Genomic DNA, 18,928 nt, shown 5'->3' on the forward strand with positions numbered 1-18,928 from the left:
GGTCATATACGGAAAATAAAAACCATCAGTATTTGTATGGCTACGGTACCAATACTAGTAACTGAGAAAATATGTTTTCCTTGGGATTTGTGTGTACTGACCAATTACTTGGACTGTATTTACATTCATATGGGTCAGCAGTCTATGATGCAGGGGACCAGGTATAAAAAGTGCTATGATTCCCAGACTTATTATTGAATATATTGATATAACATTTTTAGACACTGCTTAAACTGAAAGTTAACACTTCTACTACTTCTCAGTCATTGTTTTACATGTGCTGGAAGACAGCGCCAAAATAAAAGAACACGGGCCACTGTACTCTGTATTGTTTAATCTTGGTATTCTTTATTTTCTTAATATCAACACATAGACCAAAACCAACAATATTATGACAGAGGCAAATGGAATTTTGATTGTAGTGTAGAACATTGAAAAATTGCATCAGACCTTGAACAATTTCCCAGTTACCAGGGATAATCCACAGACCAAGAAGCAGATGTAACAGAATTCTGGCTGCATATATCTGAAACTATCTGAATACCACAATCAAAAAATGTATTTTTTGTGATCTGGGTGAGGTGACTCTAAATATATTTTTTTTCAAATTCATTCTGCTGGAACAGAAAGCCAACACAACACAAGAAAATGTGTAACTATTTATGGAGGGTATGTCATATAATAGAGGCTGAATCTAATTAGTACGAACTTACATGGCTTTCCTTGATTTCAAAATAGCTGGTAGCTGCCTGAGGAGTCTTTCATCACATCTCATGGACACCTCCATCTCAAAAGTCTCACTCATCCCTTCAAAAGTCCTGGTCCTTTGGATCATAAACTCCCAATGCATTGGTGTGAACCCATCAATAGGAGAGGAGCCAAACTTCAGAAAGAACTTCACCTCATTCAGTAAAGCCTGGCTGTCATACTCCCTCAGACAGTGGAAGAGACTCACAGCACTGTAAGACATAATGTTCTCCAGGATCTTCCTCTTGGTGTAGTCAAACAGCTGATCAGTGGGCCCAAGCATATGACGCTCCTTAATAAGGCCAAAGATGAAGCGTAGGAAGACATCATATTTTCCATCAGCACTCTGCAACGCCTCTTCCACCAGATGCTGACAACAGTCAGACCGTAAAGGACTCGCTTCAATGTCGTCAAGTCTGGCAGACGCAGCCAAGAACTCCTGAATGCTTGAGTGACCAAAGCGAAACACTGTGGTGTTATGCAGCCCCTTCTCTTCTCTCAACACAAGTGGACATTCTCTGGAGAAAGTTGATGCATCTTCAGCACTTATGTCACTCTCTGAGAGGTCATCCTCGTACATTACATTACCCTCTGCCATCCGGAGCAGTGCCAGGTTTTTCAGTTTGGCAATAAAAGCCGAGTTCGATGCTTTGACCAGATTAGTGTAAATCTGGGTAAGACTCAAAGGATTGATTTTAAACCCCTGGTCTGCTTTTAGTTGACTCTTCAAAATAGTTGCCAGGATGGTGCAGATTGAAGGTATCTGACAAAGGAAGTCAAGACTCCTCGATATTCTCATATGGTCGATGGCTTTGTTGGCCAGATCATCATTACCGATAACTGTTCGGAAGTGCTGCTCCTTCTGTTCATTGCTGAACCCTTGTAGCTCAGTCTCTTTGAGCAAATAGCCATCAGGGATTTGTGTTGCCGCTGCATACCGGGTTGTTATCCAGACATGAGCATTGGGAAGTAAAGTCCCCCTGATTAAGCTGGTCAGAAGAACATCCACTGTGGTTACCTCAGAAACATCACTCACTGCTGGACCGTTGAATTTTAGCGGGAGATTATACTCATCCAGTCCATCAAGGACAAACCACACATTGTTTTTATTTAGACTGGAACCATCAAGCTCCTCCAGTTCTGGGTAAAATGTCTGGAGTAGTTCAATTATGCTCAATTTGCATTTAAGCAAATTTAGCTCCCAGAATGTGAGAGGAAACAGAAGGTGGATATCATGGTATCCCTTCCCTGCGGCCCATTCAAGAGCACAGCTCTGCACGGTTGTGGTTTTTCCAACTCCACTCACTCCTAAAGTGATGACTGTTCTTTTGCTGCTGTTATGTTTGCAGTCACATGATAAAATATCTGTGAGCGGGACGGTTGTAAAAACAACCCACGTATGAAAGCTAGACTTGTCAACATGTCTAAACTCATGCTCGTGCAAATCAAATAATGCATCGTCATGCCTGGGCTTCCAATAGCAAAGTCTTGAAGGGAGTAATGAGTTTTCAGAAGACACTTCATTCGGTTTCTGATATTTGTTCTTCAGCGTGGTTTTGAGAACGGTTTGGAGATCCATCACAAGGGCAGAGGTTCCTGGAAAGATGGGGAGTGTAAAGCTAGAAGTTAATATTCAGCTGTGCAATACAACAACTGCTGTTTTGACTGTTTTTTTTCATATATGGAAATAAAACATGTGCCTGCAGCAACCAAAAGCTGTTCTTCTGCAGAGGAAGTGAAAATTAAAAGTCCTTAATGTAGCAAAACCGACTTGCTATATTCTTAACTTTATGCACCATTTAACACTACATGTTAATTGCATACTCAAAATACAAACGAGCAGCATTGCAACATAATTGCTAATTACTTCACCACTCTTGCCATACATTTCAAATATATGGCAGAATGGAAAAAATGCATAGACTTTCCTTTTAATAATGGGATATGATTATGTAGTGTTTTTAGTGTCTGTCACAGTAGTATACATTATGGTTTACTGTAGCTTACTTCATCATTAAACTTATCGGTGTTTAAAATATCTAAGGTTTGGTATCTTGAATTTAAACAAACTCTGTGGTCTACACCGATCAGAGTAAACAGATGCAGAAGGACAATCACAATACTCATTTTTGCTCTGCAGGGTAAAGTCAAGTTCTAGACTTAGGCTACAAGAAATACAGCATATTCAATGCATGTTTTCAAAAGTCATTCTGTAATGCAAAATCTGACTTCTGCATAACTTGCATATTTCTTTATAAATCACAACCAACAACCACTGCAGACTTAACATTATTTGACAATGGCCATTAATCTTAATTAGCAACCATGATTTTTGCTAGTGATAAACATAATGATTTGTTGTTGTGATAAATTTGTAGCATCATGCATGACCTAATCTGATATTGAGGTTTGCATTTCATTCATTTTATTTGCTCATTTCCTGTTTCTCTTGGTTACACACCAGTTGATTATGCAGATTGCCTAATTTCATTCAACCCTAACTACAGCAAATTAAAGCCATTGTAAAATATTGTAACTTAACGAGAACCATTTGGTTCACTTCAAATATCTCATTAGAGAAACGTTAAACCTCAAGTTAAGTGGCTTTACCCTCAGTTAGTTCAAGCGTAGCTGCACAACAGAAACGAAAGCAGTGCTAGTACTTCCTGAGCTGCTGAAAGAAGGATAGAAAGATTTAACCAGCTAGTTAAACAGTCTTTCACCAGCAGTTTTACTAAGTGTTAGTGTAGCTGCTGCTGATGGCAATACGTTATATTTATCAACTTATGGATTGTTAGGTGCCGTAAGACTTACCAAAACACAGACTACATAGCGTTTCCTGTGTAGAGACAGAGACCAGACAGCGTCGATGGTGAACACTGATTTCACTGTTTCTAACTGTGTACAGAACTTCATCCGTACAGCACCCTTCACTGGAGGAGGGGGCTGGGCACACAGTTTATGGGCATGGATGCAAATACTCAAGAAGTGAGCCGACACTTTGATAGACGTCACGTCAGCATGACTTCTCTTTGTGTGGCCCCCTGCTGGTCAGTGCTGTCAATGACGGCGACGAACCATGAAGACTGGGCAAACCCGTGGCATGTATCTTTGAGAGGCAGGTGGGCAAGCTAATTACGCGTTTTATGATTAAAGCACGAAAGCTTCAGCGTATAATTTACATACTCCAAGGTTTTTCAAATGGAGGCAATTTATGTCTTAGTAATTAAAAAAACTTACAACTTCAAAAAAGTTAAAAGAATCAAAAGACACTATGTGGCGAGTTAGCACATTAACTAACATTCTAATCAGAAACAAGCATGCTAGTTTGGTTTCAACCACACTCATTACTCCAGGTGGTTCTTCGTACATGTTCATGACATGATGGTCCTCTCTGACAAACACCCAGCAGTCCTGAAAGAATTCAATCCCGAGAAGTTTGTTGTGCATGGAACAAGCAGCACAATTCAGCTCAGATTTCTCAGCCATGGCAAATGATCACGACTACCCTCAGCTGCCAGTCCCTTATTGACTGAGGCTGGGTGATGGATCTGACGGGATGTCAGCCACCATGAACCACCTTTCCAGAAGCCTCACTGAGCTGCTATCCAAGTTTTACAAAGGTTATGTGCATTCTATGTGTAATAAGAGCATGGAAATAAAACATAATTCATTCTGCCTTTATGCCTGTGAAAAAGTGAAAAAAAAATGAAAATTTCACAGCCTGAAATTTGGTCACCCTCTGCCCTGTTCTACAGGTCAAATCTGAAATGCCTCCACATCTGAAAATGAACTTCATTGTTTATAGAAACACTAGAGAAAGTTTTAATGCTTAAAATGTACAATAACTTTCATATACAGGCTTATCTGCTTATCCGGTGTTGATGTGATAAGATGTTAGGAAGAATAAAATATAGGCTATATTTGTTTTTTTACACTATCAATGAATCTATCATAAAACCAACAACAACTAACTGACGAACACAATAAAACAATAAAAACAGCTCACAGATGCAGTTGTTGATTTGAAAATTTTTGTCATGATCTCGTTGCTTTATCTTGTGTCAAACCAACAACTAAAAACTGTAAATCATTGAAAAGAATCCTGCCATAAGAGCAATCATGAAACCTAACATGACCGATCTTAAACTCTGTTTAAGTGCATCTGTCTTCTACATCCTGATGCAGACAGAAGGGGTTAGCCCAGCAGAACTGCTGGACACTTGTTCATTCTGAAGACAGGATTTACAAGTTTAGATTACATCTGCTCCATGTTGAGGATCTATTTGCCTCCATCAGAACATCAAGCATTTCTGTTTTCCTTGGCAGCAGATGCTTTACAGCAGGGGTCAGTGACTCAGATCAACAAGGGGCCAATTTTTTCAGCATTGTTTATGGGAGGGCCAACATTTAAAGGTGCAGTAAAAATGTAGGCATGTATGTTTTCAGTATATTTTACTATTACAAGACTGGAGATGTAATTTTCCACACAATGAACAGTGTCTGCTTCAATTGTGGTTGAATGAAATTGTAAATCTCTTCTGTTCAGCAGCCAAATTATATTTTTGACTTGGTTTATTCATCTTGCAAATTTATTTGACTTAATCCCAGCAGTTCGAACAGCCTGTCCGAACACAAGGAGAATTGATTTTTATTAAATGTTATGAGGTTGTATTTATTGAGATTTATGAGCCTTGCATTTACTGTACAGTCTTACCTACGGTAGATTTGTAAAGAATGATGTTGAGGTTTTGAAGTAAACTACAAATGTGAAAACTTCAGTTTTCATCAGGGGGCCAAATGTTTTTATTGGATGGCCAGAATTGGCCCCCAGGCCACTGTTTTCCCACTACTGCTTTACAGAGACCTACTGAGACAACTGCAGTAAATCCTGCTGATCACAGCACTGTGATATTATATTAACATATATATATGTGTATATATATATATATTTATACACATATATATATATAATCTCCCCTTTATTTTACGCTTATGATCAGTTGAATCTCCTCACAACAAGGTCATTATCTTTACAATTTCAACAGGTGAACACATAGCATTTCTTACTCCCACCCAGGTGATTTGTACAGGTGTGGTGCATGAGGCCTGCCTTTCTCTACTCCCCAAGCCAGACTGCTAACATTTTCAAGATGTGACTGTGAGAGTGGAGGGCCGACAGATAATGAGATGCATTAATCAGAGTGACTGACTTCTTTGGATGACCGCATACTATTAGTGGTGTCAACAAAGTTTCTTTAATTTTAAACCTCAGTCACAAAACCAAAAATGGCCTCTTACCCCCAAAATCTGCTTAGAAATCCTGCTGGGGAGATGCATTGCACCATTTTTAGTGTATTATATTATGCACGATTACAATGATTTTTATGTCTGAATGACAGCTGTGACATTTACTATAGCATTCAAAAATTAATGTCAGCTTTTTTTTACATTGTACTACAGTAGACATGCAATGCGTATTGCTATATAATAGTACATATCAGAAAATCACTTTAATGATTACACCTGGTCAGATATACAATATATCCTCAGATGTAATCAAAGGAATGTCTAGTAACACTGGTGTTTCCTCATGCTTTATGCTGAGTATATTTCAGTCAAGTTTTAAGTTTCGGTGTGTAATTTGCATGCATGTAATTTGTATATGCCTTTTCCCCCCGAGGCTATTATGAAGCGGAATAAGCCTCCTGTTGATCTGAAAACCTGCACAGACTTTCATGTTTTCTCTCATTGCATTAAAAATGTATTTTATCTAACCAGTCTTGTTAGCATTATTTTGAGCATCATTCTGATTACCTGTTTTTACAACCTTGGATACATGTATGGACTATTCTGATATGAATATTCTGTGCTGTGTTTGTGCATATGAAGCATGTTATTGTGTGTTTGTGTATGTGTGTGTGTGTCTGCATGGTTGTGAGTAGGATGTTGGCCTATTTGTAGTTCCTCACCTGCCCAGGGAGCGCAGATGGAAATTAGCTAGAAGCAAATTCTGGTACAAGGAACTTTCCTCTTTTATTGTGATTAATGTATTTTGTACATGGTCCCTGAGATAAATGAACTTAAGAAAAAGAGCTTGAATAAGAAGATGTGCTGTGTTTTGGAACTGGTATGATTGTGTTATGTGTCCGAGAAAGAGTCAGGAGGCAGAGGTCATAGTGTCTGTGACAGAGGTGTGTTACATGTTAGCATAGGATTAAATGGCCATTGAGCCATAAAATATTTCATTTCTTGGCACAGGGACCATAGTTTGATACTTCCAACAGTTCCTGCAAGCTATCAGCTAGTCCCAACCCATTACATAACACAATAAGGGTTACATAATACCTTATTGTGAATATGTGACTTTGCTGTCCAAGCCAGTTTCAAATGGCTGTGATCAAAGGTATGGGAGGGTCAGTGTTGTGCTAATTCCTGATGCTGCCACAGAAAAAAAACAGTTAAACAATACACTTTGTTCCAGCTCTTAGACCAGGCCCTCTCAAGAACAGTTTATTTAACTTGATGCATCAAATCAATGAATACACTTGTACCATAGCACCTTCAGTTTAGACCTCTGTAGCAGGTTCCAAAAAGGATTTCATACATTTTTTGCAAATCAGTGTAATTTGTGTTGTATGTGTCTACATTTGGCCATTATTTGTGAGTTCCTTTGCTCTTAGGGTTTTTTCCAGGTACTGTGCCACAATAATATCTGATATCATGCCAAAGAATTGACATTTCCTCTGAAAAAGAATATAACATAAACTTCCCTGAAAATTAATATTATGTTGGAGTCAGTAAACAGCTTTGTTTGAGGAGACTTTTATATTTTTCCACAACCGGCTCTGAGCTTTTCATAACAAACAGTAGAAACAGTGTTGTTGTAATTTGACTTTTGAGAAATAACTGGCATAAATACAAGTCCAGTAATGAGTCCAGTATAGAAATATTAAATCAGAATACAAATCTTTGTCACTTTAGTGATGAAAAAAAAAGAAACATTTGAATATAAAAATATTTCTACAAAGAAATACAGGCTACAATTGACCAGCAATTGCAGACAAAAATCTTAAGAGCAAAAAAAACAAACAATCAGAACTTTTACAATAGTTAATCTTACTTATTAAATTAATGTTTTAGCATTACGTTTTAAAATAGGTCATTTTGATGCAAGCTGACTAATCACTGGACGACAGCTGAAGGCGTTCAGTAGCATACAGTATGTAGCCTTTTGAAGGCACCTGGGATAACAGCAGTTAAGGCAAAAGTTAGTTACATAATATGTATTATTTTACTGTATGACCTCTGATTTGAGAATGCTATACACGTCAAACAATCTCAAGAACTTTTCATCTCCATATAAAAACATTTCACATACTAAAAATCCTGCCAATCAGTCTCTGTACACGATCCAACAATTTCCGCTCAGCATATGTTCCAACCAAGTCAGATAAAGGCCAAGTAGACTCTAAGTAAGTGGTTTCATTGTTGATAACTTGAGATAAACTTAAACTTAATAACTGTTACCATAATTCGGCCTTCTTGACCCATATCTGAACAACATTTCTGAGCTGTAAGAGTTAAAACCTCAGCACTTTCCAGAGTCCATCCTTTCACTCGGTCATTTCTTTTAAAAAACAAATCTTGTCATTTGAATGCCATCAAAATCTCATATTCAACACCTGCATCAATATGCCAATATACAGCTTGGTTTCTGTTTGCTAAATCCATTCCAGAAATCCTCAAATCTATCAGCAAAACAAACATCTACAAGCACCACAAGAATACCAACTACTGCAGTTCTGGATCAAGTGCAACAAGCTGTTACATTCTCCCCTCCGCTATTCAACTTGAAGGCAGTTTCCATTTTGCATGACGGCAGGAATACAGAGGTTAAGGTTCGGCACCCTCCTGTAGAGAAAGTGGAAGATCTGTGCACAGGGCCGGCTGTGGAGCTCGGCTTTGATGCGCTGAGGGTGTGTGTCCGGGGCCAGCTGCTGGCTGGTGTCCTCGGTGATCAGAAACAGTGCGTAGTTCTCAGGGTTGGGGATCTTGAATTTGTAAGCGCAGAGTGAGCAGACTTCTTCTGTGGTGGTGTAAGGGTGGACGAGCAGGGTTTTGGCCGTGCAGCCTGTGTCCACTTCCTGCAGGGCTACACGGAGATAGTTCTACAGAGAGAAACAAAAGGTCCTGTGTTCAAATTTGGCAGAACAGGCAGAGAATTAGCAAAGAATAGTTATTAATGAGTCAAGCAAGCAGGCAGTAAAAACACATGCAGTTACCGTGTAGCTGTAGAAAGGAATCACATGCAGTTTGTTTAATGTTCCACTAGAGGGTGCTTTCTACCAAAAATATAAAATCACAGCTCCAGTCCACATGCTGTGATGATAGTAGAAAACTGTAGATATATTCCTTGTCACTGACACTTTTCATGCACCTTTCCAATGCCGCACGAGAAGTTTGGCTTCATTTGTAATTGGTACAACTTAGACTCACTGCCTGGATGTTCAAGTTGGGCTCAGGTCAGGTGTGATACCTGAAAGTCGTCCACAGACGGCGCTGAACGCTGAGCGGTGCGTCGCCGATGCCACTGGTGAAGAGTGTTCCTGGCCTCGGAGCTCAGCACCCGGGCTGCTTGCTCCTCCTGGAAGTTCTTGATAAGTGCCATGGCCCCATAGGCGCTGGTCAGGTAGTACCCTCCTGGGGTAGAAGAGAGAAAGACATTTGAAATGTTAAGTGAAACACATCCTGGCTAATTATATAGAAATGAAACTGGCTGAAGAGTCTAATATAAACACTTCCTCATTCATCTGATTAATTTCTTTTGTAACGGAAATGAATCAGAAAGGTCAGAGATAGATGCATTCACCTTAAAGTCTCATGGAATGCTATTAGTAAATATTTCACAAATTCATGTCAGAGCAAGAAATTACATTTTTCAAATAATTAGCTCAAAGTTCAAAGTGCAACTATGAAGTTCAAAGGTAATACACCACATACATTTAAAGCAGTTCTTAAATGAGGCTACATGCCAGACAGGTTGACGCTAGGAAAATATTTCATTTTGGGAGGGTTCAGCGTCCTTTTTCCTGTGAACTTGTTCCAGCCCATTCAAATCAAACACGCAATGGAATTTCCTACTAAGGTCAGGAGGGCTTTCCTTCCACATGTCTATATATCTCAAGAACCTCTCTACACCTTCCTGGTAAACTCAACACAGCTGACATGGTCCTGGTAAAAGGCTTGTGTTAGAATGAGCTAAAAAAGATGAACTGGAAGGGCAATGTTAAACATACACCCGACTTCAGAGAAAAAAAATTCAAATTAATAGTAAATTGAATGGGTTTTTCTCTGGCCCATGTCCCGTCCTTCCAACAAGTTCAGTGCAAATCGGCTCAGTACTTTTTAGCGTAATCCTGCTGACAAATAAACATACACGGGCAAAAACATAACATTGTTGGCAAGTGGAAATCTCCCACAACAAAAGTGAAAAAAGACATCTTTGCAATTATTTCAGCAGCATGTGGACACTGATGACCACGACCATAATGCTGCAGAAGTAATAATCAGGTCTGTTTTCAGTTTTGTTTTCAGTCATTAGTGACGTTCCAAAGAGCTTTAGGTTGAATTCTGACTCATGTAAAGGCCATGAAAGACTCACACAGCGGTCTGTGCCTTACTGTAACTGCTCGGTCAACGTGAGACATTCTTCCTTTTACAAATACAAAGTTAAATTCACAACAAGCTTTCTCAGTTAAATACACTCACTACACTGTTTTTGTTGCTAAAGCCTTAATAGTCTGGTTTGACCAGCAGCTTGTAGTGACTTATGTTAGCTATCATTAGCTAACTTTGGGTAGAAATTGCTGTGTAACTGGCATTATTGATTTCCACTGGTGCAACTGTTATGCTTTAGTTTAGCATTTACCTATTGGCCTGTAAAGTAAAGCTGAGGAGAACTGCAGAGCTGGGTGATAATTCTCTGTGGGTCTGTCTGTCAGTGACAGATTTCACATTACACTAGGTCATTTAATTAATTTTTAATATAAAAATATTGATTAGAGGTGAAGGGAGGATTAGGGTGGAGGAAGCATCATGATTTGGGGCTGCTTTGCTGCCGCTGGGCCTGGACAGCTATCAAGTTTGCCGAGGTCTCTAAACACAGAAATAAATCTACTACAGAATTGTTTCAAACAATCCACCTTAAGTGGCCCAGTTAAGGCCCAGACCTTAACCAAACAGATATGTTGTGGAATGACCCAGAAAGTCATTCACACCTGAAGACATTGAATGAATGTTATGCAGATCTGATCCACAGCTTCTGGAAGAGCTTGTTTGAGCTTGTTGCTGCCGTTCACTAACTTCTTTACTTTTCACTATAACTTTTTACTGATGGGTGTGTTCAATAAAGAGACAGAAATTGTGTGTGTCTACATTTGTCTACACACCAATTAGTGCAGAAAACCAGGTGATTCCAAAGAGTTCCAATCTCTGAATACTGCAAAGCGAACAGTGACTGCAGGGAGAAAAAAAATCCTCTGGTGGCGTCGAATATGTGACCCCCACCCTTGATTTCTAATGATATGAACCGTTTCCAACCATACAAACTGGACAGGTATTCTTCCGTTTACCCCCACCCCCCCACCCCCCCGGGCAGACCTTCCTTTGACCGGGTTATACAGCAGAGTGGACCTCACATTAACCTCACACCACACTGTAATGTGCCTCACCTCATGAGAGAAACATCCAACATTGTATATTAAAGTGAAGGTAAAGGTTTTCTGGCAATCGAAACATCAGGAGCCTATGTTACTTGTGAAGTTGTTTTCCCTTTCACATCAGTTACACAGGTAAAATTAGAGTTCCTGGGTTTTCCTGTGTGCTATTTGAACCTTACTGTGGGGCTTTAAAGGAATACATTTTGGAAAATGCACTTATGCGATCAGTGTCAAATCACCAGAGCACTTGTTTGCCTCAACAGAGCTAGAGTTAGCATGTGGTTAGCCTAACCTAGCATAAAGACAGTAGGAACAATGAGTCTGGCTCTGTCCAAAGAGAGAGAAAAAAAAAATCATCTTTCAACATTTCTAAAGCACACAAATGAACAGGTTGAATCTAATGTATTTTAATACTGACACAAACAGAAATGTAAAAACAACAATTTGTTGTTTTAGGGGTGCTAAGTGCTGGTAGCTAAGCTAGGCTAAACACATGCTGACTGCAGCTCCATACTTAGATAACAGAGGGGTAAAGGCCATTGTATGTGATATTGTACTTTATATTGTGTGATATTTTTTAGTATTAATGTTATGAAATATCATTAATACAATCAATTGAACAAATCTACATGACCTACCCTCTCCTTGGAGCAGAGATGGGTCCAGCAGCTCCATCATGTACTGGATCTCTGTGTCCAGCTGAGGCATGTCACACTGAGCCACCACATAGGTCAGCATGGGCAGGAAGTCATCAGCACCGTACATCCTCCCTGGACGGAAACAGACAGAGAGCAGAGAGGCAGGTAGGTGTGGTGGCCACACAGGTCAGACAGACATAGCGACGCTCATAAATAAACAGAATCTGAAGCTATGACTGAGGTAGGAGAAACGAGAGTAGACTACATCACCATCACCTCACACTTTTTCATACCTGAGTTATCCTGCATGATGGTGTAGATGAGTTTGCACACACGCAGCAGCAGAGACACCTTCTTCTCAGGGGAGTACATCTTCCTCATGTTTAAAAACTTGTGGCGGATCTTCTCAATCGCCACGGCGTCAGGGGGCACAGCCCCATCCACCCCCAGCTCTTGGGGCCTCTTGGTTTTAGCCAGGGCCAGGTTCTCCCTCAGCTGCTGCCAAGCTCCACTACTCACCTTCAGAAAAACAGACAAACACAGGGTTAAAGGAGTCATTCTGGGAAACATGCTTATTCACTTTCTTGCTTATATGTTAGATGAGAAGATTGATAACTCTCATAGAGATGGATTCTATTTTGATTTAATTATGATTGATAAAAAAAGGTTAGGGTCAAGCAGTCACTCTTACAATTTAAGGTAAGTAAGTCCATTTTCTTTCACACAAAACAATGCATTGTACATTATGTGTGATTCGTATCTTGTAAAGGAAATTTTCCTTCTATTTATGATAATGAGAAAAATTTCCATCTGATTATTAAAGGCGTGCCAACACATTTACCACTAAAAAGACATCTGTTTAGAGTGCAGTGATTGATGTTTCACTGTCAAATATCATGTTTGTTCCCTTTTTTTTTATTTCTACAGTTTAACAATTCCTACACCAAACACAATAACCTTGTAACATAATAAAGTCCTGACCTGGAAGTCATGTAAAGCCACCTCGATCATGCTCTTCAGAGGCTTCAGGACACATTTGTGCATGGCCTTCTCCAGCACCTGGTCTGTACGCACGCACACGCACACGCACACACACGCACAGATAAAAAGAGAAACAGACATTTTTGATTATTAAAGCACACCAGTAGATAAATAAATTATTATTTCTCCAAGCAAATGATTTGTAAAATTAAAAAAAAAATGTTTAACAACTGAAAGTGCGTCATCGTGCATTAGTAAGACTAAAGACTGGAAACAACAAAACTAAAACTGTCAGTCACTCTGTGTGACTGTGTGGTCCACACACTCTATTTCCCAGTACATTATGTCCTGTAGGTGATAGAAAGTCAGCTGACAGCCAAACCATAATGTGGTCATTAACCCTAAAATGAAACTACACAGAATCTAAGTCTCATTTGTCAGTGATATAAATCATATCCTTTATATTGCACTGTAAATACTGTCACAGAGCATTACAGTAAAGTGATCATGGGCCTGTTAAAGGAAAAGGCTGGATTTCTTATATATTGTTCCATTGTTGTTATTGTGTAGCGGTTTTGACCAGTTTAATAAGTCTGATTAAAAATCCAACCATACAAAGGTTTCATGCATATAATCACAGGAGAGTAAAGTAAAAAACCCAAAGAACCACCTACAATTCAACAAGGAACCAATTTTGTAATTTTTAGAACAGCATTGGAGGTGCAACAATTTGCGGATTAATTGATTAGTCAATCAAAAGAAAAATGATCATCAATTATTTTGTCAGCTGATCAATCGTGTCAGTCATTATTCCGTTAAATGTCAGACAAGTGATTGTTCCAGGTTGTCAGATGTGGGATTTTTCTTATATGATAACAGAATGCATATGTTGGGGTTTTGGGCTGTTGGTCGTTTAATGATGTCACCTTGGGATGGCCTCGTTTCACTGTGTTTCACTTACCAAACGATTAATTGAGGAGATACGCAGCAGATTAATCGATAATGAAAACAGATGTTACTTGTTGCAGCCCTAAACAATTTTTTTAAAATAAAAATGTAGCATTTGAATCATTTGTGATTCCTGGCTTTCAACAACTTAAACACAATTAATAAATAACTAACCTCAGAGTTTGACATTCAAAGGAACAGAGAGGTTTTACCAGATTGATTACACATTTGCCATTAAGCTAAAGGACAACCTGAATGTTTAGTGTGTTGCCCTTTGAACAGTTGAAGATTTGGCTGATTTGCTTGAGGCTGACCTTGACAAAAAAAACAGATATTTTACCAACCTGGAACCCGATCAAACATGGAACTCAACCCCATTCACAAGTACACCATTCATTCAAATGACATGCAGGAAAAAAAAAGTTGCATGTGGATCTGACAATGGCTCCATCTGTACCTCAGACCTACGTCCATAGGCTTCAAATAATTTCCTGCCTACCTCAACTATGTCCAGCATTTCACATTAACACAATTGTGTCTTATTGTTCACTGTCAGCGCTAACACAGCTATTCATGCTGCAGAGGCATCATCCGCAGCCTCCAGGCAGTGTTTATGTCATGCGTATGCAATGAGCTACACAGAACAAAATACATGTTTTGCAACAGTGTGGATGAGTGAGCGTGCACACACAGGAATTAAGTTCTTCTAGAGAATTTTTTTGCCTTTGTGGTTGGTTCAGAGAAACGCCAGAGGAGCGCACTAAAAAGCAAACAATCCTCCGCACGCAACACTTCTGTACAAGAAGTGCTTTGGGTCACCTGAGGTAAGGGCTTGGCTGTCCTTTATTGCATGCTGCTAAGACAAATAACTCTAGAGTCATGAACACAGGGAGGCCTGAGGTGTTTACAGTGGCTGGACAATTCCATCAGATCCTCATGTGTACACAAGGAGGAGTACAGAGACTATTAGGGACGCTTTATTGGTCATACTGTACATATGGGCACACATGCACACATTTTCTGACTACGGACTTCCTGATTCCTTCCAGAGAGGCTAATTTCCTTTGTATATTGAGCGATGTTTTTTATTGGGCTTTATCTGGGCTACGGCCTGTTCAAATACTTCCTTCAACTGCAATAAACTGTAGGAGAGTCATAAAGAAACACACACATACATCAACATACACACTAGCTAGCACATCGATACACACACAAAAAAAAAAAAAAAAACACTCAAAGAAATGTACATGAAAGTAAACTACGTGATTTACAACCCAGAAATGAGAAAGCCTATCCTCTTCATCCACATCCTCTCACGGCCATAAGTCAAGGTGTGTGCTGACAGTCGAACTATATACTCAACATACTCCTAGTTTCCCTTTTTACTAAAGAGTCAGACTTTAGAGTTAAACTGAAACATTTCTTTCTCAAGATGTCAGACTTTGAGCCATAACGTAATCCCACTCTTCCCAATCTCTCTGTAAACACTCTGAAAAGCAGCACAGACACCAGATTGTCCGCCTCCTCACAGTCCTCACATTTGTTTTGATTTTCCAGGGAAAAATTAATATCTGTAATTTTGTAGGTTGCACAGACAAACTAACCTACTCAGCTATATCACATTTAAATTTCTCTCATTACAGTGTCAATAACACAACTTAAAATTCTAGCTCGGATAAAATCGTTAAACTTCACATTGGTGTCCTCGCCTGCTGTATAAAATGACTTTACATGTCTTCACAGTTCCGCTCTCCAAAGAGAACTCTTGTGAGCATGAGATGCTTCTGTGGTCTGTTAGCAAAGCCAGAGTGGATCACTTCTCTGTCCCTGAACAAGGCTTTGCTGTTATTGTTTACAATGAACAAGGGACGTGAGATGTGTGCAAAGACATACTTACATATTCATGCAAATGCTCTAGTCCACAATAATCTGACTGCAATGAAACGACCCTTTGATAGTGCTGCACATGTCTGCAAACTGTATTTGTACTATTATCATCTGTTATCTGAGCATATCGAGGATTATCATCACTATCCTTAATGGACAATATCAACAAATTTTATATACTCCACTAGGATAAGGACTGGGATGTCCAAAGTGAAGACCAAATGTTAACTTGCCTAAATGAAACTGCAATAAATCAGAGACCACCTGATAAAAGAATAATAATACAAATCTGACCAGACATTCAAGGGTCAATATCCAGCCACAATTAAAAAAAAAAAAATAGTTAAATGTAATCCCTGTCTTTCAAAGTGAGCCTCAACTGCACTATGAGTTTCTGCCAACGAACAGCTGCCAAGAAAAACTCATTGGTGCACAGCACAATGGCATTTCTGTAAATCAACACCTGTAATGATCCAGACTAATATGGAAAACTTCAACAAGTATGTCTCATTCCCAAGACACTGGCGAGCCTGGGCGCCCGCTGAACATTGTCAATGAATGAAGTCATTTTGAAATCCTTTTCTGAAGCAATAGTGAAGAGGTTTTACTTCTCAAATTATACTGGAATGGAAACGTGTAGAGAACTGAATCCTGTCAGAGATGGGATATGACCAAAAATCACACATGTGCCTACGCATACATGCGTGGCCAACAGATGTTTCATCAAGTCAGAATAAACAAACCCACTGTGCACCCAACAAATCTCAAAAGCTTCATTAAACTTTACGGTTTCCGAGATTCTCAGTGTTCTTGTCCGACTTACCAATCTGGTCCTCAGGTATGAGGGACTCTATAGGTGGGTCCAGCTCCGAGCTCTGCCGCAGGTAAGCCTTCATCTGCGTCATAAACTGCCTGAGAGTCTGCAGAAAATCCATCCCTGATGTGTGACAGCCTCGGTTCTCCTGCACAAAGCTGATGTAGTCATGGACAAGGGAGCCAAAGTAGGAGCTTTTGTCCCTGGACAGCTCAGCAATCCTCTTCACGGCCCGTCTCTCCGGGGTCATGAGGGAGCTCAGCATGCCGCTCACCTTGCGGAAACGTCCCTTCAAGGCCCTAGGGAGGATAAAGGACCCCCCACTCAAACTCACACCAACCCTTCGCCTCCGCGATTTAAAGGATGGACGGAGGCGCATTTCTAGATCTGTCTCCAGGCCGACCCCATAGTCTTCCTCTTCGTCTTCTTCCCCATCCTCATCCTCTTCACTGCTGTCCTCTACTGGCTCTTGGTGGTTAAGGTGTCGAGATGGGCTTGGGGCAAGGCCCAGGGAGAATCCCGGAGACTGTGAGTATTCCAGTGAGTCAGAGGAAGAAGTAGACATGCTCATGTCGCTGAGCCGCTGGCGCCCCCTCTCATTGGGACTGGACGAACCCCTAGCATTATTCTCCAACAGCACATCAGCAGGGACAGCAGGCGGAGGCTCGCAGGGTGGAAGCTTAGCACGAGACAGGGCCTTGGCGATGGTCTCATCATCCAGTGCGATGTGGCAGCGGTGGGCTTCCAGATCAGGCTTCTTAGGCCTTGGAGGTGGTGGGTTTGATGGCACAGGGATCGGTGAGCTGGCAGTTTTGGACAGGCTGCTGTGCTTGGCGCCCATTGGTGGTCGAGCTGGTGCTGGGCGCCTGCTGGGGGACTGGTGTTGCCTTGCAGCCACAGTAACAGCCTCTGGCATGCTCTTGGGTCTGGTGGTAGCTGCTGCTGGAGGCCCAGGTGGAGGTGGAGCAGGGCGGCGGCGTGGCATTGAGCGAGGGGGAGGGGGGCGAGGGGGCGGGGGCCTTGATTTGCCGTTCAGTTTGATCTTGTCCGCGTGTTGCTCGCTACCTTCGCTGCTGCTTAACGGCTTCACAGACGATTTCTCCGCATGCTCTAGGTCGCTATCGGACTTCACAGCATGTGAAGGAGAATGGTCCTCGGAGTGGTGGTGGTGATGAGTCTGGAGAAACAGTGGGTTAACAAAGCACAGAGGACCACTGGAATGTCTTCGCTCCAGATGAAAGGAAGGTGGAGGAGCGTGGGACCGTAGGGTTGGTGGCGCACTGTCGCAGTAAGTGGTGTGTCTCTGCTGTGACCCTCCGACCTCCCTGTTCCTGTTGGTGCGCTGGGGGCTGAGGGTACGGCTCAGAGGGCGACAGGGACGGGGGGAGGTGCGACGCTGATTACACAGGGCAGAGTCCCAAAAGCCTGCAATACACAGACATAGAAGGGCAAACATTAACTTTAAGCTACACATACTTTTCAAAGTTCCCAGAAAGACACTATCCTTAGACAACAACTGGTCTTCAAGTAAGGCTCAGTTAAAGAACAGATGTAAAAGAACAAAGACAGCATTCTCAACCATTTCTTACCAACACTTCAGATGTTTACTCAAAGTTTTCCTTACTTCTCTTTGCCCGTCTTTTTGCTTGTGTCGTGCGTCTTGCTGTTGGGAGAAGGACCGTGAGTTCAGCTCCGTGTCTCTTAGGTCTGATTCACTGGATGCCGACACACACCCAGAGACATACAGAGGGAGTGACCCATGCTAATCACAGAGTGGGAGGGCATACACCACTCGGCACACAGTTCCAGTTCCTCCACTCCTGCTTCCTGCTTTGTTTTCCTCTCTCATAATTCTACATAGGGCTGTAGCTGTAGCTTCCCTAGCTGAGTTGTTTTCTTGCCGTCTGCAAACCTTGTTTATATGATTTTCTGCCTCTCTTCTTTCCTTTTTCATATTAATAACTTTGTTTTATAGTTACAGCACAATGATAGGAACAGGCAACAAATCATACACACTTAAAAATATATGCAGTCATTGTCTAGTGATGACCGGTCCTTCAGCCTAAAAATAGAAACGTTAAGTCTTGCATTCCTGGGGCAGTAAAGACGCAGGGTCCAGCTGACTGCCAGTAGAGCAGTTTCAGATCTGCCTGTGGTATTCTTACTGGTCCATGTGAGCAACGAGAACCTGA

At 40.9% G+C, this 18,928-nt stretch overlaps 2 protein-coding genes across 5 annotated transcripts in view; both read right to left on the bottom strand.

Annotated features, from left to right (window-relative positions):
- LOC111217937 (NACHT, LRR and PYD domains-containing protein 12-like) overlaps nt 1-3,705 on the bottom strand; it is a 10,838-nt gene extending 7,133 nt beyond the window's left edge. The window contains exons 1-2 of the mRNA XM_022739985.1: nt 3,562-3,705; nt 714-2,343 (exon numbers count right to left, since the gene is read on the bottom strand). Coding sequence (XP_022595706.1) covers nt 714-2,326 — 1,613 coding nt within the window. The 5' untranslated portion in view covers nt 2,327-2,343; nt 3,562-3,705. The remainder of the gene's footprint in view (nt 1-713; nt 2,344-3,561) is intronic.
- Nucleotides 3,706-6,810: 3,105 nt separating this feature from the next.
- The window catches only part of rin2 (Ras and Rab interactor 2), a 36,854-nt gene continuing 24,736 nt past the window's right edge, over nt 6,811-18,928 (bottom strand). For 3 of the 4 annotated variants that reach the window (XM_022739949.1, XM_022739950.1, XM_022739951.1), the window contains 6 exons: nt 16,746-18,161; nt 13,088-13,170; nt 12,400-12,625; nt 12,107-12,238; nt 9,287-9,450; nt 6,811-8,918 (listed from right to left, as the gene is read on the bottom strand). In XM_022739949.1, coding sequence (XP_022595670.1) covers nt 8,592-8,918; nt 9,287-9,450; nt 12,107-12,238; nt 12,400-12,625; nt 13,088-13,170; nt 16,746-18,161 — 2,348 coding nt within the window. In that variant the 3' untranslated portion in view covers nt 6,811-8,591. Of the gene's footprint in view, nt 8,919-9,246; nt 9,451-12,106; nt 12,239-12,399; nt 12,626-13,087; nt 13,171-16,745; nt 18,162-18,928 lie in introns of all 4 variants that reach the window. The other variant, XM_022739952.1, reaches the window with a different exon arrangement.

This window comes from Seriola dumerili, unplaced genomic scaffold, assembly GCF_002260705.1.
Source record: "Seriola dumerili isolate Sdu_G_001 unplaced genomic scaffold, Sdu_1.0 BDQW01000050.1, whole genome shotgun sequence".
Classification (NCBI taxonomy): Eukaryota; Metazoa; Chordata; class Actinopteri; order Carangiformes; family Carangidae; genus Seriola; species Seriola dumerili.